Raw genomic sequence first — 23,730 nt, forward strand, 5'->3', positions numbered from 1 at the left:
AGCTTCTTTCCCACTTGTGTACTCCTGAGCATTCTTGGTGCCTGGTGAGACAGCATGTGGAGTTTAAATACCCCACAGCACAAGTGACATGGATAAACTTGCCCTAAAGATGTACTGTGATGGCTGGCAGTTCATTCTGTCTCTTGATAACTGTTTTGGATAATTTTTTTCCTTTGAAAGTTTTATCTTAATTTAGTGATTTCTTTACGAGGCCTTCAGCTTGGAGAGTGTGGAAAAATAGTCTTCTCCTTCATAGCATTTAGGAAAAAAACCACCTCATGAACACTATTCTGTCAAATTTTGTGGTTCACAACATTGCATTTATCCTACAGGTAATTTTAGTGAAGTTCATAGTTTTATAATCCCTTCTGTGCCAGCATTTTGACTGAATCATCAAATTGCAGTTCCTTCCTGAGTTCAGATATTAAGTTGCGATTTTAGAGATACTCTTTGATAACGTGTCCAGTTCAGTCCCATTGCTACTGACACCAGGAGGGATTTATCCACACCTGGGTGTATATTTTGATGTGTCTTATTTGTATGAGCCCTTTTGTGCACCAGGCTTATCCAACTTCCTGACCAAGTCACTTGGCAAACTTGGTGTTTGTTCTTTCTGTAGTCTGGGCAAGACAAACCAGCATGGTGAGGAGAGCAGTGGGCATTCAAGGAAGAGATGGCAGTTTGTGACTTTGTGAAGTCTTGTGTGCATCAGAATGCAGGAAGGAGTAAAATTCAGCAGTGCAAGCTAGAAATCTTACCATTTTTTTCTCAGCTTTGGTGAGAACTGCACAATTTAAGGCTCTAGTGATCATTTAAGAGGCTGTACATGTTAGTGTTTCTGGTAAACAGGGAGGAGCTGTGCTTTAATGAGGGTGTAGATATGACTTGCAAGATGTGTTCAAATTTGGCTTTCTTGAATTCTTTCTACTACGCCAAGCAGTCATATAAAGGAGTTAATTTTTTTCATCATCTTCCTCCTTGTCCTTTTCAGAAATAGAAGGGAAGCCAAGTCAGGTTCTGTAGAAAGTCTCTAATGAGTTCTATAGCACTTTGAAATGAAACTTACTTTCTTTTTGCGTTTGTATTGTAATGTCACTGACAATTCTACCAGGTGTCCATGCATATTTCCAAGATGACTGAGAGCTAATCTTCTACAATAAGAAGGGGCAAAGAAAGAACTCTTTGATTAAAACCAGAGTAATTCAGCAGAAGACTCTGGGCTTCTTGTTTTACAGGTCATATCGCTTGAAGAAAGAAATCAAAACTTTCTGCTTCTTGCTCCAAGAACAGGGAGCCAGAGGAAGTTGGTGCACAATCTGTTGTAACACATTCTAGCATTACAGCTGCTCAGACTGCATGCTTTTCAGTAATATGTGGAAACAGTTCTTGCAGCAGTAAAGTGACAGCTCCCTGGCTTCTGTGCCAAAATCTGATTTTTTTTCTTTTTTTATAAAAAGGTCTAAATACTGTACTGAGTACCTGAATTGCTGAAAAGATGGGTCTTTCAGAGAAGAGAAATTACTAGATATTTTTAAAGCAGCAAATTAAAATATCTCTGCTTGTTACTTCTTTATATTGTCAATAAGTAATGGACGCTTGGAGGAGGTATGTTGAACAGAGTAAGATAAATAGAATTTAAAAAATGCAGTCAAAGACTAGACAGTTTTCTCCATTAACAGTTATGTAAATGTCTTTGCTGTGGTTCCTTCTCCTTTTTATGTCTAACTGTGCTAAGCATAATTTAATAGGATCCTTTTTGCCTGCATTACTGAGCCTGCAGTACAAATAATTAAATAAGTGGAAGAGTTAGAGCTGCTTCTTTTTTGCCGGAAACTTGGGCTGGAAGTTGTTTTACTTCTGTACTCCCCCCCCTGCCCCCTCCTCTCTGGTATGTGATCATCTAATTGTCCTACCCCTTTCTTCCCCCTCCAAAAACAGTAGTTTATGCAAAGTGGGGCAGTTTCCTATGGGATCTCCTGTGGGAATTTGAAAGCAGTTTCACTGAATATTTTACTGTCTGCTTAGTGTTGCTGACAGAGTAGCTCTCTCTTCTTTGAGGGCTGGAAAAGTAGAACTTAACTCTAAAGCATTTTGCCTAAATGTGTTTGTGTAAATACAAGACTGGCTAAACATCTATATATACAATGCTCACTTTCTTTTTATAGGCTTCTCACAAACTGTATGCAGGTTTCTATGTTAGTCCAAAGATTACACAAAAGGCAGCAGCAGTGAAGGATGACAAATAAAGCAGCATTGGGATTTAAAAAGAAGTTTGTTGAAGTTATCCATTGGCATACAGAAGACCTAATAAAAAGTGCCAAGGGTTTTGATGTGTAAAGGTTGGCTGAGAAGTGGGTAACAACTTAATTTCCTTTAAACTGGTTTAAGACTGCCTTTTGGAGGGATGTCCTGTTGTTTGGCTTAGGTTTCTGTGTCACCTATACAACTTAAATAAACGTACCCTTCAGGGGCTGGTGGTAACCCAGCTATTGGAAATATGAACTCCTACTTTCCCAGAAGGGTATGTGCTTTTGGGGAAGATGCAGACTGTGTCATCTGCTGACCCATGGTTTCATCTTTATTTTGCATTTCCAGCTGATAAGACCACTTTGTGCAAAAGTAATACAGGAAATGATGCATTGCAAAAACCAAGAGTGGCAGAAAGGGAAACGGAATGTACTGGCAAGGGCTCAGCACTCTCCGCTTCTTGGAAACAAAAAACTCCACCTACGCTGCCTTTATTTTTTTTTTTAGCTTAATACTGGTATTGGAGCTTAGTGTGAGTAGTATACAGCAGCCTGTGGATTTTCTCCTCCTTTACTTTTATCTTGTGGCTTGTTCATGGCTTGGAGTGTGCTTAGACTTGGTTTGGACAGGCAGGACTTAAGCAGGAGTCCCTGGGCTTGGAGGCTGGTAACCAGCAAGGTCATACTGAGCTGCATTACTTCCAAGTGTATCTTCAAGCATATTCCAAGAGTATTTTCAGGCACCTGAACAGGCTGCCCAGGGAAGTGGTGGAGTCACCTTCCCTGGAGGTATTTAAAAGACATGTAGATGTGGTGCTTAGGGACATGATTTAGTGGTGGACTTGGCAGTGCTGGGTTAATGGTTGGACTTAGTGATCTTAAAGGTCTTTTCCAACCAAAACAATTATGTGAGTCTAGAAATACTGTACCTGATGCTGCTACTCCTGCTCTCAGTGTTTATCTTCCCTGAGTTGCTCCTACAGAGATGCCCAGTTGTTAAGATAATACCTTTAACTGTGATGGTGAAATATGTTTTGGAGTGTATGATTGTGGGAGTGGGAAATGTGTGTTGCAGGATTTGATAAAAAAATTTCCAAAAATCTGCTCCCATGGTCCGACTACTGGGGGCTGCATCTGAATGTTGTCTTAGTCTTTGCAGAGCTTGTGTTAGCTAGCCCATGTTAGGGTTGTATTTTCAAGCACTGGTATTAACCTCCCATCTATTAAGACATGAATATGAAGTAAAAAGCTTGACTTGATTTTACTTAATGATGTACCACTGGAACTTACAACATTTGTGTGTGGAACTTGTGTCTTTTTGAAAGATACAGAAAAAAAGATATTTAGATTATTGATTGAGGTACAGACGATATGAGTTGAGAATAACTGTTGCTTACAAATACATTGAAGCACATGTACTGTGGCTCTGACAATATGGTTTTTCAATTAGCATAGAATTTTTATAGAATGCTTTACAGTGTTAGTAAGGATAAAGTATACCTGGGGTACAGTTAGTGCCAGTAATGGAGTTCAGTTCATTTAACAGTACAGCGCATGCCCAACAAAATACATTCTTAAATTTGCCCCAGTCTCATGCAAATCTTCCGTTGCGTTGACATAATTATTTCAAATACAATTCTGAGCATAAAAGAACTGGAAAGTACCAGTATGAAGTGCAGATAGACATGGTCTGTGTCTTACTCCATAATCATTGGTCACATAAACGTAGTTAATACACCCAGCCTAATAAAACAGAACCTTTGCAATTAGATAATAGTTTTAGTGACAAAGTCAAGTGGATGGTTTTCAGCTTGAAGTACTTCAAGTGTAGTAGTACACTATTAAACCATTACAGTGCATGATAGAAGAAGGTAAATGTGGCATAGCATTTACAATTTTAAGATCTGCAGTCTTAACTGTGAAATTCTGTTTGAGGCGGGTGTGCTGACACTTTTTATTCTGTGTGTATGTAGGTTGTTGGTTGGTTGGGGTTTTTTTTGTCTTTTTTTCATGACAAGAAAAACATCCATATCCTTTTTCCCTTTTCCTTTCCTCTGCAACCTGTTGGTATCCAGTCCAGGATATGTTTCCTGTCTTCACGCTCTGTTTGAAAGTCAGTGGTTTAGTGCTCTTTGTCTCATTTTCCCCTCCCAGCTAGTGCAGGGTCTCTGCTGCTTCTCCCAGCAGAGCCGTTTGACTGCTTCCCACCCTGGCAAGTATGAAACTTGCTGCTCAAAGCAGGGCTGCCTTCATATGTGGAGTTCCTCCCCCTCTTCACCCATTGCTTCATCCCCATGCCATGTCCCTGAACTCGAGGACCACTCTGCTGTCTAAAATCCTGTTATCAAGACTTCCTCCTCCTTCCCACTTCACGTGTCCTTGAGTACATCAGGCAGGCATTGCAATGGGAAGGGTCAGGATGTTACCAGTGAAGTAAGTTAATGATATCTTTCCCTCACAGTCTGCTTATGAACTGTGAGGGCTTTTTCATGGGATGGGAAGGTGGAGGTTTCTTTCTCATGTGAGATGAGTGAGGGTAAGGATCTTTGTAGTTTTCTTTCTTCTTTTTTTGGTTTGTTCCTTGAAGTAAGTTGGAGGTGAAGATGAGCTGGTTTTGTTTCAGATCATAGTATGCACAAGTCTAGTGCAGTCATTTTTTGAGCTGCATCACTGGCAGTTTGGAGCAGGCTGGATAGCACAATGCTGTTAGGGCATATTGTATCCAGCTGTTCTGTAAAATAAAAGAAAAAAAGTGCTAGTGATCTTGCACTGGTTCCTTTAGACATTTTGCTGGTTAAGGTTGCAACAGCTGATAGGCATAGGGGAGCACCCTTCACACTTAATGGTGAAGGATGAAATCTGAAGGTCTGTTTTAGGCTTGATTTAATATAAACTACATTTCTGATACAGGACCCTTGCACTTTTGTGGACTGTGTCTGGGAATACAGCCATGTCTTCTTGTGTTTTGGCTTTTTCTATCAAGCTTCTTACGGTAGTAACTGAGGCCATGCTTGGGCACCAAGCAGAAGTATTGTTTGAAGCTGGCAAATGCATTTGCTGTCCCCCCTGCTGCGTGGCTCAAAAAATCACTGAGGCCACAGAGGAAACTGCATGAGAGATGCAAGCTGATGGGGAATTGTCCCACCACCTACTTCTATCCCCTGTCCTCTCTTCTTGCTAACCCCCACCTCCCTAACCTCTTTTGTTTTAGTTTATGCTTTGTCATTATTTTCCAGGGTGATCACCTCATTTATTCAGGGCTGTTTTGGGCAGAGAGGTATATAGGGTTCAGCAGTGAGCCCTCTTGCTTAAGTTTTCATCGGGTGTACCTTGAGTCCGCAGTTCTGGAGGCTGTCAATACACTGTTACTGTTTTTTGGTCACTCCACTCTTGTGGGTTGGGAGCAGTGTTTTTAATTGCTGTATGTTAACTTAAAAGGTAAAATCCTTTTTTCTCTCCCTCTGATATTCTCCTGAAGGTTTTTGGCCAGAAGAGCTTAGAATAATAATGAGAAGGTTCTGTCCATCAAGGGGAAATGTCAGTGCTGACTTCCTGGGACTGGAGGACTGAAAAGGAAAAAGGACCAGAGCTATTTGAGAAAGGCTGCTTTTGACTACTGACACAACCTGCTGTGCCTTGGTGGTGGTGGAAGAACAGGACAGACTCTCCTGCTTAGTTCTGTGGTATCACCACAGTGGGGTCACCATGAATGTGACAAGTTTATTCTCCTTCACCAGCCCAGCGGTGAAGAGGCTGTTGGGATGGAAGCAGGGGGACGAAGAAGAGAAATGGGCAGAGAAAGCCGTTGATGCATTAGTGAAAAAACTGAAGAAGAAAAAAGGTGCTATGGAGGAGCTGGAAAAAGCATTAAGCTGTCCTGGTCAGCCCAGCAACTGTGTCACAATTCCTCGTTCGTTGGACGGCAGGCTTCAGGTTTCCCACCGGAAAGGGCTACCGCACGTGATCTACTGTAGAGTGTGGCGCTGGCCAGACCTGCAGAGCCATCATGAACTGAAACCACTGGAATGCTGCGAGTATCCCTTTGGTTCAAAACAGAAGGAGGTCTGCATCAATCCCTACCATTACAAGCGGGTGGAGAGTCCTGGTAGGTTCTTCCTTGTTTATACCTTTGCACCTTATCTGAACAATGCAAAGTATGGCAATTAATCACATGACTCATCCACTTAAATAAGAAAAAGGGGTTGTTTGCACATCAGATTCTTCCTCTGCATTTTATCTGGATGTGTTAATTAGCAGTTCTGGTGAGTGCTTCACTTGTGTAAATGTTTTATCACTGTACAAAGGCATAGCCTTAGCATATGCCTCAAGATGCTGGGCCTGGTATCACCTGATTTTGTTGGTGACCACTAGCACCCAATTAATTTTTTTTTTACTGAATTGTGCAGATCAGTCAATCTGTATTGAGCACTGCAAGCTAATGTAAAGGATTGTTGCAGTCTGCATGAAAACTGTTCTGACATACTGTGATAGTAGTATTCTTATTATTTCCAGATTATTCTTTCACTTTTGTTTCTTCATCCTCCAGAAGATAATACTGTCTTTAGGATCCCCTACAAATCTGACTTTTTGAAAAGAGACGGTGATTTTTGACAGCAGAATATAGTACCCTCAATTTAAAGTTTTGATAGCAATGTTTGGTTATACGTGAAGTTTTACTCTCAGCTGTTCTGTGAGTGCCATTTGCTTACTTGTTGCCCACTTACCTACCTCTTTCTTGAGGTGCAACCCACTCTCTCTGTCTCCTCTTCAAAGGCCAAACTTATTTTTGATAAATCTCTGCTTAATTTTCTTTATGCAAGTTTGTTATCAGGGAATACTTCCAGGGACTAAGATTAAATGTCATTGGATGTATCTACACTGATCTCCCGCTCCTGGTGAGATTGTACAGGGACATCTGTAGAAATGCACTGCAGGTACGGGTAGACTTCTCTGGTTTAGATTTGGGAAGTTCATCTGTGTTAGGCATTTCATAAACGGTGAAGCTGTCTCTTCAGAGGGGCATGGACTCGAACTACAGAGGAAGTAAGATTATTGGAAGATTTTCTGTGGATAAATACTGGATTTGTCTTGGATTTGCAACATGTAGTGCTTATCTAGATACCAAATATTTCCTTTTGGTGTGTTAGTATTAACTTGGAAATCATGTGAATGGCAGAGGTAATACCCACAATGTAAGTGGTTATGCAGAAGAAGCTTGAACAAACGAAGTCTACACTGGAAAAGCAATTATTTAAATTTTTTAAAAATTGTTAACCATTTCATGTTAAACACAAGTGGGATAGTATAATAGTTGTGTCATTGTACTGCTAGGTGTCTGCATATATTTGCACTAGTTGCTTGCATTCAGTATTCCAAAATACTGAAAGTTAGGATTCCTGAGAGACATCTCTTTCTGTCAGAACAACACTTGGGCTCTTGCTGTTGCAGTAATGTCAAATGACGTGTTCTCGCTCGTTTTGCTTTGATCATGGAAACAGTTACCGAGTTTGAGAACATTCTCATTTGCACCATTTATACCATATTTAAAAATAGATACTTGCAAATGTCCTGTCACTGAAATGAGATATACAAGATAGAAACAGAATAAAACTTTCAAATGGTGCCTAAATAAAACATACGTTTTAGCTGAGTGTTGCTAAGTAGTTTAAGTGGTTGGAAAGCTGGGGTCTGGGTGTGAAGTCATCTTATGAATTTTGTATTTGGGAAATGGAGCAAAAGTTATTAACTATAAGCCTGAATTCTGAATTGCTCTTTAATTGGTTTTGGATGAGATAAAAATCTCTGCATTCATGTAGCTACAGAATTTTCACTCAAAACCCCAAAACAGTAACTTAATCAAGTTGGAGATGGTAGAAATAAAATTGTTCCCTTTTTGTCCAGAGAGTACCCTTCTTCAGGAAAAATGAGATATCCATTTTAAATTGCCTAATTGGCAACGGGGCAATTTTCTTGTAAGTATGTGGGCTGTAGTCAGTTTAACAGGGCTGACAGAAGTATTCAGTCTTTCACAAGCTCAGTGTGCTGCTCTTAAAAAATTCTGGAGGTGGCTGCTGACCAGAACCCAGAGTAGCTTTTGCTGAGATGCTCTTTTAAATGACAGTCTGGGGGCACGAGGTTATGTATGCATATTGGGGTCACATCTTACATTGTTAACAGCTTGCCAAAATGCAAGAGTGGGGTTGAAGCCCACTGTGGCTTTACTGAGGTCTCTGGCTGGGTATGTAAAGGAGCAGAATTTTATATTCAGTGAGCCACAGATCTGCAGTTGTTTTGAGGGGTGGTGCATGGAGATGAGTGGGGAAGCTTGGCTTTTGGAAACAGGTGGTAGCTGAACTTCTGTTTGGCTTGGAGAGCTGTCCTTTTTAACTTATGACTTCTTTTTTCCTGTCCCGTCCTTGTTCTTGCTGTCCTCCAAGCATTGTCTTTATTTCCTGACAGTCACTCCCAAATTTTGCTAACCTGTTTTCCCCATTTTTGCCAGAACATTAAAACACCATTATTGCCGCATAAATGCTTATGCGTTGAGATTAATGGGTAGTGGGAATTCATGCATGACTCACTGTTTCCAAGAGTCTACAGACTTGAGCAGATATCAAGGTTTGTGTTTCCAAGGCTATCATTGCAGCCAGGAGGGCTCAAAATGTACTTTAGCTTGACAAAACACAACTGGAAGCTCAGATGTGTATGATGCACATTTTGTGTGCAAGGTATGTCGTGAGGTTCTGTCTCTGCTTGGCAGTGTGCTGTATATTTGAACTGCCTTGTGCAATTTCAGTTACTGGAGTGCTGAAGCATACAGTGCATGCATGGGATGGCATCTATACATTCACTCTTCTGCTGGTTGTCATGTGATTTATTTTAGTGTTGTGTAAGTTTTGAGGAAAAAGAATCAATGGTCACTCCTCAAATATGTAAAGTCAGGTAATGCTTTATGTTGGGAAGTTAGTGCTATGAACGTGTCTCAACTTTTCACTGTGTCAGAGGGATGTGTTGTTTTTCTACTTCGATACCTTATTCTGTCCTGGTATGAGAAGGTAAGCTTGGAAAATACGAGAATTGGAACCCTATGGTGTGTCTGCCAGCTACAAAGCTACACTTGAATCCCAACACAATTATTTTCTCTTGGCCAAGCTAGATAGGAACTGGTTGGAAACAGTTGAGAGGAGGTGAAAAACTCTCAGAAGCCTCCCAGATGTCCCAGAGCATAGGCTGTGCTCCTGCTTCTGCCCCTGCACAGGGAGGGGAATGTGGCATCTGGCAGGCACCTGGGTGTGTTGTTGTGGTACCATATTCGTGCGTAACCTGAGCTGGAGGCTCTGTTTCAGCACGGGTGTCTGTCTGATCCTGCGGCAAGTTGATCAAGAAGACTGAACAAGACAGAAAACTAACTTCTGGAACAGTTAGCTTGGCAAGCTCAGTGCCCTCAGCTCACTTGCTGCAGAGTCAGATGGGGGCAAGGCAACATGGGGGCATGGGGTGGAAGTGAGAAGGGTGGCCTTGCTGGGACAGTGACACTTGGTCAGCCTGGTATCAGCAAGCCACACCCGAGGTGGTGGAGACCCAATCCATGGTGGCGTGCATAAGCAGCTCTTGCTCACTGTTGTGCGAGCACAGCTGTTTTTGTGGCCTCCTGCTGAACCAGATCACAGTCACTTTTTCCCTCCCCTGCTGTATTATCCCCCAGGCTGATCAGAGTAGCTTTGGGGCTCGCTGTGTGGCTGCAGGAACATCTGTACCAACACAGCCCTGCGGAGGACATGTGGGAAGGAGTGGAGGTGGTGGGAAATGCGAGGAGAAAGTAGAAGCTGTTTTGTTGCTGGGGAAGGGAATATCAACCTTGTATTCAACTGCCAGGAAGAAATCTCTCCTTGAGATGTACTACAGTAGCTCGCGCCTGCTGTTTTGTATGTCTGTTATGTGCAGATTTATTTCTCGTGCAGCGTAGTTAATGGCTGTCAAATTTCTGCCTTGGCAAGGCAAAACAAAGCTTTTAATTAAGGAGGGCAGGGTCTGAATTTGATGCCTTTTAAAAACTGGCACGCTCAGCTGAACTGGTGTGCTCATTTCTCTGAATCTGCTGTTTCTCCTCAGTTTCATTTTTTGGTATAGAGTTATCTGGAAATCAGGCACATATGAATTTTGGAAATATCCTGAAGTATGATCAAGAGAGACTGTGAAGAAAAAGCAAACATGATGTTCCTCACGTCTCTGAAAATGTCACAAATGACCTCTTGGGTTTTGCTGGAGCATGTGTGAAATGCTATTTGGAAGTCCTTCCTGAGATACTTCTTCCCTTCTTTTATTCCTTTAGTTTCTCTGAAGATAAAAACCTCTGTTTCTTGCCTCTGTCCTCAGTTATGTCAGTGGGATCAGGTAAAAGATGTCATCCAGAATTTTGGGAGAAAACCAAAATATTTTCTAAAGTCTAGATCCTGTTTGATTTAACAGCAAAACAGAAGGAATGGGATAGGGAGCAGGGAGGATGGAAAGGTGCTTAAATTGATACTGATTTATTAAAAAAAAAATCTTACCTCTAATACGGCTTTTGGGGAAGGAGGCTCAGTTTTTGCCTTATCTAAAGGAAAGGAAGAAAGATAAAGAAATGGAGCATTTAATTTTCTTGAAGTAGTAGTGAATACTAGCTCTCGGTTCCGTCTGATGGAGAATTGTATTAGTTTGACTCTACTAAGCATCCTTGCTCACCAGCCTACTAAACTAAAGAGGATTTGAGTTTATAATGTGTTACGAAGGAGGCAAAAGAGAAATTAATTTCCGTTTTATGCTTCATGTGTGGAAGTGATTGAAACTGCAGAGTGTTTATGTAAATGGCTACCTGGCACCTTGCAACTGGATGCTGTCTCTTGAGACTGTCCAGAACCAGCTGATACCTCCTTCGGGATCTGGCACAGACACTTAGAGGCAGAAAATAACTGCATTGGTATGATTTTCCTCTGTTAAACTTCATCTTCTTCGGAGGGCTGGCTTTCTGAAGCTGATGGTGCCTGTGTTCCACCCAAATTGGGAGCTGAGCAGTGGTTGCTCTTTTGTGCACAAATGGACGTGGACGAATCCACTGCCAGGATGGTTGGCTTTTCAATTCTACCTGAAGATGATGATGTTCCTTTCCATTATAACTGTGGATGTCAGCTTCAGCAAGCTTTTTTTTGGCAAGAAATATTTTACCTAAATATACAGCTGCTTTTTGCCATGAGAACAGGCCAGGTCCCCAGGCTCTGAGGAGAGTGGTAGGTGTGTCGTGCTGTTTTTGCTCCCTGCATGGACTCCTTGCCTGTGACTTTAACCTGTTTGTTTTCGTATTTGTCTTTGATCTCCTCTGCTGTTTGTCTCCATAAAGTTGCACACTGACTGCAGGCACCAAGGTTGCAGAAAGAAACTTGAAATGGTAGAAATCCTGTATAAGGCAGGTTTAGACTCATACGATCCCAGAAGTAAATACTCCTTGAATGCTCTTCTGTACAACTCTCCAGCTCTGGCCCTCTGTGAAAGAAAAATAAGGCATGTTTAAAGTAGCTTTCTAATGCTATTTGAAAGCACACAGGTGTTTGGTTGTGTATATTGGTCTGCATGCTTGCGAGCTTTCTCTCTCTCGGTACTTTGCAGAAAAATTAAATGGGTCAGATACTAATCCCCATCTCATCGCCCTGTATTGGACCAGCCTAGGATCACTACATTTAAGTATCCCTATAAGCACCAGGGTTCAAGTGCAATTCCTGGGACCATCACATTGGCAGGTGGCTTCAAGTCTGTCCAGATCAAATTTGGAGCCAGGAGGGAAAAGTTGAGAATAAGCGGTGAGTCCCTTTGGGACCTCAGGCTTGCCTGGCTGGGCCTTTTGGGGTCCCAGGGCTTGCTTGGTGGCTCCCAGCCCCCCCACCAGCACGTGGGAGAACAGGGGTCAGGGTTGTCATGAGATCCTCTGAGCTGTTTTCGACCAGATGGAAGAGCTTTGATTGCCCAGGCTGGAGGGGTCCCAACAGAGCAGCTGCCAGCGTGACTCCTGTGGCACCAGGCCTGGGGAGGGATAACACCAGCATCAGAGGGAGGAGAGACAGGGCAAAAGGGAGGCTGCTCTGGGGGATGCAAGGGAGAGGAAAACCAAGGTGTCCCTTCGGAGTTAATATGTAGAACCATGTTAGAAAAATACTTGTTCCTGTGGGATTTCTCTAGCGGGCTGCATCACTGTGCAGTGCTGCTGTTGGGTGTAACTTCAAAAATAGTGCTACAACAGGTGGGCACAATTACAGTATGGTTCCCCAAAATAGCAAGCAACTGCCAGTTTGCTTGGCAAGTAGTATAAAGCTTGCTTCATTTCAGGTTTGTAGAATTCAGTTCTAGAATTCCACACCATAAGCAGCCTGTGGGGCAGGAATTGAAATATGGAGGCAGAAAGGCCAGAATGGTCCAACAGCGGGGTTCTCCTTGTCTAACCTCACCACGTCAGAAAAATGAACTGCAATAAAAGGATAAAAGTTGTCAAGAAAGATATGTTTGCATCTTTCTTTTTTTCTTCTTTCTTTAAAATTAACCAGAATCAGGTGGTTTTTTTCTTACTTAAAAGACTAGACTTTCAAGCTTTAACCTACTCAGTAGGGTGGTGATTATAGCATTTGGATGGGTAATTTGAACTCTGGTCTGTGTAAATGTCTGAGTTAATATACACTATCACACTGTAACTTCCTCCTGTATCAGGACTACTTCTCCTACAAATCTGCTTATAAGAACTCCTTCACTAATGTGCATACAATTAGTGCTAAATTCTGAAATTAGCCTTGACAAATGTCAGTTTAATCAACATGTTAGCTTATCAGAGCATCCGCAAATAAAATCTAATGTTAGCTGAATATTGCAATGCAGGAAATGTACTAATGTTACTTGCCAAATGCATTTAGATCAAATGTCTGATGTAAAACAAAAGTCACTAAAGCAACAACTGGTTTGCCTTTTTTTTTTTTTTTTTTTTTTAATACAGTCTTCAGTTATAACTATGTAAAATGCCAAATCAAGCTCTGGGGTTTACTGAAACTGTGAAATAGAAGTAAGAGTTGAGAAAACAAGACATCATTCTGTTTTCTCCTGGAATAGAAAGTCTGGCATGTTTGTCTGTCTGCCACCCAAACCAGGCTGCTGAATAGCTGTTATTGAGGCTTTTCACTTGCTGTTGCTAAAACATAGGTTTGGACTGAAAGTCTAAAAGGCTGCCATTTCTGCTTTTGAGAAAACAGTAAAGCAAAGCTGTGCTACCACAGCCAACAGCACAGCCTTGCTTAAGACTGATGGAATTGGAACAACATAAAGTAACTAGATCATTAGAGTTTGCTTTTGCTATTTTTTTCTTTTTAACCAAGGGTAAACCCTATCCTAAGTGTAGACATGTGTCTTTGTATGTGGGAACTTGTCCTCTGGTCAAAGAATAGTTAGTTTTGCCAGGTCTTGTTTTAGGCAACACAGGAAAACCTAATGACATTACAGGTTTTCTTTCTACTTGGTGTTTTATTGTTTACAAGCAAGATCTTGGCAAGATGTTTCAGTCAGCATGCTTCAGTGAGTCTCTGATGCTACAGAGAGCAAGCAAAACTAAGCACGTTCAGCTGAGCGTACGTCGGTACCTGCTCTGTTCTCACTGCGGGACTGGACTGCTCACCAGGATGCCACAGCCAACTTCAGCAGCTGTGGCCTCAAAGGCAGGAAATTAGGCTAGAAGTCTTTAGGAGGGTTCAAATTTGTTAGTTTAGCACTGCTGCTGTGTTTTTGGGTTTTTGTTGGTGTGTTGTGGGGTTTTTTCCCTCTTCGTAATTCGGCATTTTTCTTAGAAAATCCTGCAAGGACAAAGTTTTATCTAGTGTGTAGAGTACAAGCTGCAAGTCCCTCCCCCTGCCCCATTCTTTCATACCCACTTCCAGATAGCATGAACTGATGCCTGAGGATTTCTCTCCTTCCCAACCAGCAGTTCTGTTTTGCTAGTAAAACTTAAGTGGCTTTGCATAAATTCATATGAAAATACAGCTATATGGTGCTTCAAAATTGAAGTGTACTGTCTAATGATAGTGTCCTCCGGTCTTCATTAGAACTGAGAGCTATGTTGTGGTGTAAGCCTGTACAAAAGCTTCTACAGAACATAAGTTGACCAAGTTGTCATGATTTTTAAGTGCAGAAATTGCAGCAGCAATTGCTCATCTTTTTATTTCTTTCCTTTTTTAAAAATTAATTTTTTTGTTTTATTTTGTAAGGCTCACAGAAGCAGAATCTACTTTGAGAAGGAAGATGATCAAAGTCTGCTTTCTTATATGTGGCCTCTTGTTGTATTTTATTACTTGGTCGTTCAATTTCCAGACATGTAAAGAGAGATACATACCTAAATCTTCATGTAATATACAAAAGAGGAAAAACACAAGCCCTTCAGGAGGAACTAGCTGTCATCTGGGCTTGTGTAAGATAACCAAAACCCATATGGGTAGAAAGTATGCTCCTTTGAAGGTACAGCAGGTCCTTTGGCTTAGATTAGAGTTTCTGTGAAGAGAAACTTAAAAAAAAAAAAAGTTATATTCACATATCATTACCTCCAGAATGGGAGAACTGAACAAAAAAGAAGCCCAAGGAGATCTTTACTCTAGAACAGCAGACCTGTTAGATTTCTGAAGAACAGGGTGACATGCTTGAGATGAAGACTAGAGATCATTAGATTCCTTCAAAGACTACCATTACATTTTCATAAAAGCATTTTTTTTCTTGGTGTGGTTAGTTGAAACATATATCTGCATAACCAGGCTGTCTTTGGTCTATCTTCTGTATTTTTAGCATTCTTGGCTCTTAGATGTAATAATCCTGTGGGTAAAGTTGCCCTGTAGCTGTAATTTCTTGAATACAGCTCCACTTCTTTGGTGCAGGTATATTCTGGGTGTTATTTGCATGGTAAAAACAAGCTACCTAATTCCCAGGCTGTCTTGACAGATGCAGGATCTTTTCTTAGTTACATTTCCACAAACATACCCAGCCTTGTTTCCAGGTGGTTTACCTTCCTGTTCAATCACTACTAGTGGCATTACTGCTAGTTCTCATGTATGAACTGTCAACTCTAGTTCCACATGTATGCAAAATCTTGGAGTAGAATTTAGCCACAATATAGCCTGTAAAACCTTTTAATCTGGTGTTTGTGAAAGTATGGAAATCAAGCTGTCAGATGACTTGTGGTTCTACTCCATTAACTGGTTTTAACAGTTTTAATGAACTTGAATTTGCAAATCTATTGCAGAAGCCTTTAAAGAAAACAGTGTATTTAATAGTATGTTTCCTTTAAATACACACATCCCTACTGTATAGATCTATACCATAGATAAACACTGTATTCCTTTCTGCTGAAGAAGGTAAGCAGAAAGGGAGAAGTTCAGTCTCCTAACTGTTAGAGCAGTGTCCTGTGGAGATCTGCACAGCAAAGATGTGCTCTGCTTCATTATTTTATAGTAACAGGTGTGTGGCTGGCTTAGCACTGAGTAACTGTCTTGTGCTTTTTCCCCTTCAGTTATGCCTCTTCCTGGAGCTGGCAGCTGCAGCAGAGATCAGCCTCCTCCCCTGCTGTACTGAGCCTCAGTAATTTGTTACTCCATCTGGTTGAGGCCTGCAACCTGATCAGAAGCTCAGGGCTTTAGGCAGGGCAAGGGGAGCAAGAAGGGTATACATCCCACCCTATGGTTGTACTCCTGGCATCCTTCCATACTTGTGGAGGGCCTGATCCCTACTTAGGTCTTCACTCTTGAGTGAACAGCATGCAAATTAAGTCCTGTGTGACTCCGGCAGGGGCAGCTAGCCTGCAAAGAGATCAGATTATAGCAGTCAGTGACTGTCTTGGAGTTGGACTAATTGGCCCTGTAGTCTCAATCCCACCTGACGTGGCCTTTCAGGGCTTTTTCTCCTTGTTTAAGGTTGTATGTGTGCAGGGAGGATGAGAATTAGGAGCAGCACTCAAAGTGAATTCTGCAGTGATATTTTTGAGACTGCATGCTATATCAACACCAGTTGTGGTGTTCTCCCTTCTTTCTCCCTTTTCAATGTGTATTTTGAAGAAGTTGCTCTTCAATTATTTTGGGTTAAAGTATTTGGACAAAAAATATAGGCACGAGGGAGAACTGGGAAGAGGAGACTTGGTGTTTTTGGTTTTTTTGTTTGTTTGTTTCCAGTCCTTCTACACTTCGCAAGTGCTTCTGCCCAAGAAAACATGCATCTACCCTGGCAAAATCTGGCACAGCTTTACTTTAATTACAGAAAGCATACAGAAAGTATCCTGTTCTCCTGCTATTTTAAAATGCTATAAATCGTGTGGCTTCCTGTGATGTCATGTGTGTCATTGTTTAATGTGAGGTAGGGGATGGGAAAGGTAGGTGATGTACTTTCTGCACAAATGAGCTTCAGAAAAGTTAGTGGTTTGACCTTCATCCATAGGAAAGAAAGAGAGAGGAAAGCTGTTTTTTTAGTACTTGGAAAAGTAAGGAAGAATCATAAAGACAGGAAAGGGAAAATACTTTTTAACACATGATCTCATTGTTACTTTTTTCACTGTTAATTTATTAGCCCAGCAATGTTGACTGACAATTAAAAAGTGCTTGACCTCCCTGCCAAAGGACAAGCTTAATTCTGAGAGATCCTAATATTGAGAGAGATTGAGCTTGACATTTGCTGTGTTGTGAATGAGGGGGTTAGTGTTAACCATCTGAATGTTGAGTAACTTTTTTTTTTTTTTAATGGCTTTTTCCGGTGACGTGAGAATAGTTGTATTAGAGGCAAGGGACAGTCTACACAGCCAAGGGAGATGCCGCTTCTCCTGGGGTGTTTTGCAATTGAGAGCTTCCGTAGAATGGCAGATAAATGTGTTTTATTTCAAAAGATGCCACCATTAGGAACTTTGTATATTCCTTGTAGAGTTGGTTAAAATTTTCACATCCAAACAAATCTGGGTGACATCTGCCTCAAATATTTGAGATCTGTTGGGAACTCAGTGAAGCTCCTCTAAGAAAGTCAGACATCAGATTAAATCTTTAAAACCTGCTTCTGACTCTTAACAGGCAGCCTTAATTTCAGTAGTGAGGGGCTGTTTTTTATTGTTGTGTTTTTTTTTTCCCCAGTGTATGTTTGGTGAAGATTTCTGCAGACAAAGTTTTAATGCATGAATGCCAGTAGCAGGCAGAAATGTGGTGGCTTAATTTCTCTTTTTTAAAAAAAGGAATAAGGGAAAGCTGCTGCTTATTTTTTGTTGTGGAGTTTGTGGGGTTTTTTTAGGTGGTTGTTGTTAATCCATGATTCGCTTTAGGAACAGAAAATGAATGTTGTGTGTGGCATACTTTTGTATCCATTTTCAACATGAACCTAGGTCTCAGGCCTGGTCTGTGCTGTGTCCTGGTACTCTTGGACTCCAGAACACTCCCGTAAGAACCTCAATGCTTCTGTGTAAGCAACATACTGGAAGAATAAAAATGCTCCAGTATCTTGGAAGAAACTGTTGGTCTTGGCAAGATAATGTTTGGGGATTTTTTGCAATTAGTTTGTAATTCAGCCTTTTGGTGAAGCATCTGTCTTCAAAACGCCTTGTTTAATCTGAGTGATAGTTATGTCTGTATAGGCTTGTCATGTAAACATGCTCCTGCTCGTCTTCTGTGTGCCCATCAGGTGTTGGAGACAGGGCAAGAGTCATGAGGGGGAGATGGCTTGCCTTGCTTTTGCTGGTTTTTGTGGGGTCTTTGGCGTCTTCCTTGGAAGACAGACTATCCTGTGGGATTTTTTCCAGTCCTGCCAGGCCATAGAGCTGGGAAATGGAGGTGCTGAAGGGGGAAAGATGTGGAGGGCAATAACTTTTTAATTTCTCTTTTACTTTTTTTTAAATTTCTTTTTAATTTTTTTTTTAACTTATTTCTTTTTAATTTGTCTTCCATGGATCTCCCTCTCCCTGCAATTGCTCTCCTCTTCCCCTCATCACCCAAAAATCTTAATCTGTAACAAGATGGCCTTATAATCCTTTGAGTAGTTTAGACTTTGCTCTGGGGAGTTCAAAGATAGAAGCTGAGGCACTGGAAAAGGAGCTGATTCTTTTAGTGTATCTGGTACCGTGTTCATATTTCCAATTAAAGACTTTCATTCCCCTCTGGAGGCTGTGGGGGTGTGGTGAGACCAGTAGTTTTTGATGTATGTGTCTCTGATCCATAGCAGCACACAGTGGAGCTCGATTGCTGCTCACTTGTTTTTTTAGCTACGTAATTTTGTTAAAATTGCACATTTTGTAAATTGATTTGAAGAGTTAATAGTGTTTTGATACTAACTTGTAAGAACATAACCCAGGTTAAAAATAAAATTGCAGCTGTTGAGACCAGACTGAGTTCAAGGCCTGTTAGTATTAGTACTGTCTTCAGAAAAAATACCTGTCCTTATTAGCAGAGTTTTGGGTTACAGGCCATTATGTGATTAGCAGGATCACAAATGCAGCAAAATGAACTGCATGTCAGCATTGTAAGGCACTTACTTCCCAGCATTTCTTTGTGTGAATAAAGCTAAAATGCAGAACTGTGGTTTGTTCTTGGATCTTCTTCACTGGCCCTCTGTGAAAAGAAGCTCCCATCTGGCAAACCAGGTAGCTAGCTTGATGGCTGTGAATTTGAGCTATGCAGTAACTGAATATAAGGAAAAGAATTCTTGCTTAGACTTGTGCTCCTGGATTTGACTACCTTATTTTTAAGACAGATGTGAATATGCCCTAGGGGAAGAAGAATGTGTTGTTTTTCCCTGTATAGCCTAGTCCTCCAGAACTGAGTGTCTAACACTGTGGCATTTCCCTCTTTCTTCTTTTCCAGTCCTTCCTCCAGTGTTGGTTCCAAGGCACAGCGAGTACAACCCTCAGCACAGCCTCTTGGCCCAGTTTCGCAACCTGGGACAAAATGAGCCCCACATGCCGCACAATGCTACTTTCCCGGACTCTTTTCAGCAACCCAATAGTCACCCTTTCCCTCACTCGCCCAACAGCAGCTATCCAAACTCGCCTGGAAGCAGCAGTAGCACCTACCCACATTCTCCAGCCAGCTCAGACCCAGGAAGTCCTTTTCAGATGCCAGGTACAGTCAACTTTGGTTCCTCTACAGAAGGGAGAAGGTGGTTGCACATCACTGGTATAATGATATTTTTTTTCTTAATAATACTAAGTTATCAGCCAACATGTGTTCAGTAGTGAGCTGAGAGATGTAAGGTAATAAAGATTATATAATCACTTTGTCTACTAATAATATTGGGGGTTTTAATATTGTATCTCTTTCAAACAGTTAAAACATTACAGTAAAACTATTCTGGGGCAGGGATTCAAAATATTTTGGGAACTGGTTCAACAATTTAGCCCACAAAGCATAGTGTTTAATGCACAGATGTGATGCTACAGGTCACCCTTGCTTATGAAAAAGTTCATCATAAAATCAGCACAAGGCTTTAATTCTGCAGAAGGATGTTTCTCAATGGTATCATGCTATTACTACTTGATACAATTTATTCACATAATGATGTTATTTCAAGAAACAAATACACTTCAGCTGAAAAATAGTTCCTTAAGGCCCTGAGAAGAAATCTTCAGGTTGTTTTACTTCCTAAAGTTGAAAAAGTAATAACCTTTCTTTGTTGACTGATGTCTGTAGAAAATTCTGTGAAGCTGTCTGTTTTTGGTCTTTACATGCAGATGGATAAAAATACTGCAGAAGCAGTCTGTGACAGATTTCTTGATCTAAATGCTGGGAGGAGGACTCCACACAAATGCTTACTGAAACTCTTATTTGTATGTTTTCTTTGGGGGCTGAGAAAGGATATGTGTAAACAAAGTGGCAGACTTGAGAAAATCTGTTTTCTAGTACATGAAATTAACATCCATGGATTTCTGCTGCTGATAGTTGTTTCTCTTCAAAATTCTTCTCTTGTGAGTGAAGACTACTGACTTTGCAGAGGCAAGAGAGAAGGAAAGAGGGTTTGTATTGGATTTTCTAAAAAATGTGAAAGTTGCCACAAAACCATCTGCCTTTTCTTCAATTTTTTGTTGTGTGGTTTTTTTTGTTGTTCGGGTTTTTTTTGTTGCTGTGTTTTTTTGTTACTGTTGTTGGATTTTAATTTTTTTTTAAAATATGAATGGTGTGGTTGGGGCTGTTCCAGCAGAGATAAAGGCTTCTCTAACGAGGTCTTCCTGAACACTGGCATGTGGAAGTTCACTTGATCTTTGAGGGTCTGTTCTGTCCGCATGCCTATGAACACAAGTCAGCAGCCGCAGTGAAGAAACTGAATTAGAAAAGAGGTCAAGACATTGTTGCCCTGGATGCTTAGCTCTTGACAGTTGTCTGTCTTGCACTAATGGGGAACAAGGCTGACTTTTGAAAATAAAAAAAAAACAACAACAAACAAAACATGAGCAAAGCAGTTACCCAGAGATCTGAAAAACTTTACAGATACTGGCTGAATTGCACAGCCAGTAACAGACACTGAGAGAAATTCCAGACCCAGGTAGCTACTTCTGTAGAATTTGGGTTCCTGAACACTGTATACTGTTCCCAGTCTAGAGAAGGTCCTGGATATATCTTGGTTTCTATACTTTGCTGATAGAACCATGTTGGAAACAGAACAGTTTAAACTAAAAGTTTTCTGCACCAACTTCTGTTGACAATTACCATATTTGATACTTACTTCTGGCCTGATCCTGGGACTTACTTTTGCCTTCATGTCTATATATCACTTTACGCTTGCAGAAAATGTGAGCTGGGAACATAACTTTATTCTGTGGCTTGACTGGGGGGACATGACTTGTTTTTATTGCAATTGTGCTTGCTATCCACAGTAATTCTTTGCTTTTCTGATTCAAGGTCCATGATTGCTTTCTCAGATTTCTGGTGGGTGGAAGTTTATAGCTGAGTCAGGCTGGAAGCATTTCCAGGCTAAAACTGTTCATGTGGCTATGTATATATACTTTAAGGAGAGGAAAGGACTTGTATATCTCTGCCTTTTCTATATTTAGCTGATACCCCTCCTCCTGCTTACCTGCCTCCGGAAGATCAGATGACACACGATACCTCCCAGCCAATGGATACCAACATGATGGCACCCACAATTCCCCCTGACATACACAGAGGAGGTAAAAACACTTCCTTCTCATCTTCTGCTTTGGGTGTATGTTGGTTTATGAACATTTTTAGCTGTAGAGGAAAAAAAAAGCCATGTAATTTTTTCCCATTGTTGTAAATCTGGAGATAAACATTTATGAATGTAAATATTTATTTAGCACAAGAAGCTAGCACGTGACTCTTAAAAAATGTAAAACATATGAGGTTTATTGCTTTTTTACTCTCAACCAACTCAACAACCAAAATAATTTTGTTTTGTATCTGCAGTTTCCACTAAGCACCAAACAGAATAATTCCTGTGATGCTGCACATTTCTGCATGTACTGCTCAAGTTGTACACATGCAAGGAAAAGACTCTTTTTCTTACAATTCCATAGATTTGTTGGAACAACATGGTGATGTTGTATACAGCTTACTGAATTGTGGATAGGAGTAGATAAGGTCAAGTATAGTTCTCCAAGCAAAGACTTGATCAGAGGATGGATGCTAATATTGTCAATTACGTAATTGCCCAAAGACATTTTACATGGGCAACTGGAATACCTGTTTTTTCTTCTGAGATGGTACATCTCATAAAATTGTCCTTTCTTACTATGTTTTTGTCACAAATTCTCAACTTCAGTCCTTAAAGAGTATGATCTGCTTTTAATAATTTACCCTTCTACTGCTCATAAGAGCATTTGAATTTTTTTTGTGTTTTGTGTTGTTACTCCCTCTCTCCCCGTTTTGGTTCCATCTTTCAGTCATGCAGGGATAACACTTCGTTCAGAATTCAGAACTGCCAGCCTGAGGTGTGGCGTTATTGCAGACTGTATTAAATCTGTATTTAAAAAACCCTATTGCTTTATGTACTATGACAGAGACATCTTTTTACACGCTGCTTTTTAAAGCCTTTGCAGCCAGCCGTGACTGCTGAGTAATGGATTTATTGCATTCATCACATTGTGAGAAATAGCCCTTTTAGAGAACATATGAGCTTACACAGTTGTGGCCCATGCCAAGAACGAGCAGCAAGCTGGATGCTGTGCCAGAATGATTATCAAGATAACAAGCATATGAACAATTTAACTGTTGTTTAATTCATTTTTTAAAAAACTTGTTTTGTTGCTAATCTTAATGTCTAGTTTCAGGAAGTATATTTGCCTGCTCAGAACAATTTGGATAGCTTTTTTTTCCTAACCTGTTTACTCTCTCTGTCGAATGAGTTTTGCATGTGATAAAACCCATCTGTAGCATTTCCACTTTTTGCTGGTCCAGTACATTCTGTGCATGTGTATAGTCCCTGCTAGACCAGACTACATTTATCAATGTTTATGCCTAACTGTAGACCTTTGCATGTTTGTCCTTCTCATTAAATACACAAGTACTGTAGAATTCCTCTATTATATGAAAGTTGATAATGAGAAGAGGGTTTACATTTTTCCTCTTGCTTTTTTAATACTCAGCCATTTCAAAATAAAAATTTTATTAGTACTTTTTCCTCCTAGTAGTTTAGTACAATGGATTTTCATCTCTGTACCTTCATAAAAAAAAAAACCCAACCCCCCAAAAACTTTACTTCTGTATGCCTTATTATGTTCATTATTCATACGCTGTAATTGTTCTTCTGCTGCAGGTTGTAAAATAAGAGCTTTTACTGTGAACGTACTGCAGCATTTCTGTTGCAAACTTTTTAGGAGCATGTTCTTCATGGTGATTTGTTAGTCTTAAGAGATTTGGTTTAACAAGCTGCATCCTGTCAATGAAGTTGGGTAATTTCCATTGTTGGCCCATGCTGGGAATAGAGAGACTAAACGCACCTGCTCTGCATGACTTAAAGCAAATGTAAGGAAGTTAGTATGAACTCTGTGTGAGAGAGATATGATTCACTCTGTAAGAATGGCCAGCTGGCAGGATTTCTTCCTGACTTTGAGAACTGGGGCAAAGCTGCAGCTTTGATAATTGCTGGCATCTTCATGGGAATTAAAAGTGTAGTAAACTCTTACTAATAATTAATGACTGATTTTTTTTTTTTTTTTTCTTATTTCAGTAATGTAAAAGGATAGAAAGTGCTAGGGTATCAGGAAAGATCAGCTCCTTTTGACCAGTGTTTTAAGCAAGTTATTGCTCAGCAGTAGACAGTATGCTGAGAAGTTTTGCACAGTGATGTAGTATTTGTTACTGTGCTTTAGATTATTTGCCACCTTTTTGTATCTGTCATGTACTGCTGTTTTGAGGGGGGGTACTTTTTTTTTTTGTTTTGCATATGTCAAAAAACTTGTAGCGGTATGATAAGTGAACAGAGGGAAATATGAACACTGGTGTTAGGCTGATTTCAGTAAAGA

The 23,730-nt window shown here is 40.6% G+C and overlaps 1 protein-coding gene across 2 annotated transcripts in view; it reads left to right on the top strand.

The window, feature by feature from the left end:
- Positions 1–23,730, top strand: part of SMAD1 (SMAD family member 1) — a 112,654-nt gene that overhangs the window by 75,118 nt on the left and 13,806 nt on the right. For both annotated transcript variants that reach the window (XM_051618188.1, XM_051618187.1), the window contains exons 2-4: positions 5,725–6,351; positions 19,118–19,375; positions 21,301–21,417. In XM_051618188.1, the coding sequence (XP_051474148.1) occupies positions 5,952–6,351; positions 19,118–19,375; positions 21,301–21,417 (775 nt within the window). In that variant the 5' untranslated portion in view covers positions 5,725–5,951. The remainder of the gene's footprint in view (positions 1–5,724; positions 6,352–19,117; positions 19,376–21,300; positions 21,418–23,730) is intronic.

Source organism: Apus apus, chromosome 4 (genome assembly GCF_020740795.1).
Source record: "Apus apus isolate bApuApu2 chromosome 4, bApuApu2.pri.cur, whole genome shotgun sequence".
In the NCBI taxonomy this organism is placed as follows: domain Eukaryota; kingdom Metazoa; phylum Chordata; class Aves; order Apodiformes; family Apodidae; genus Apus; species Apus apus.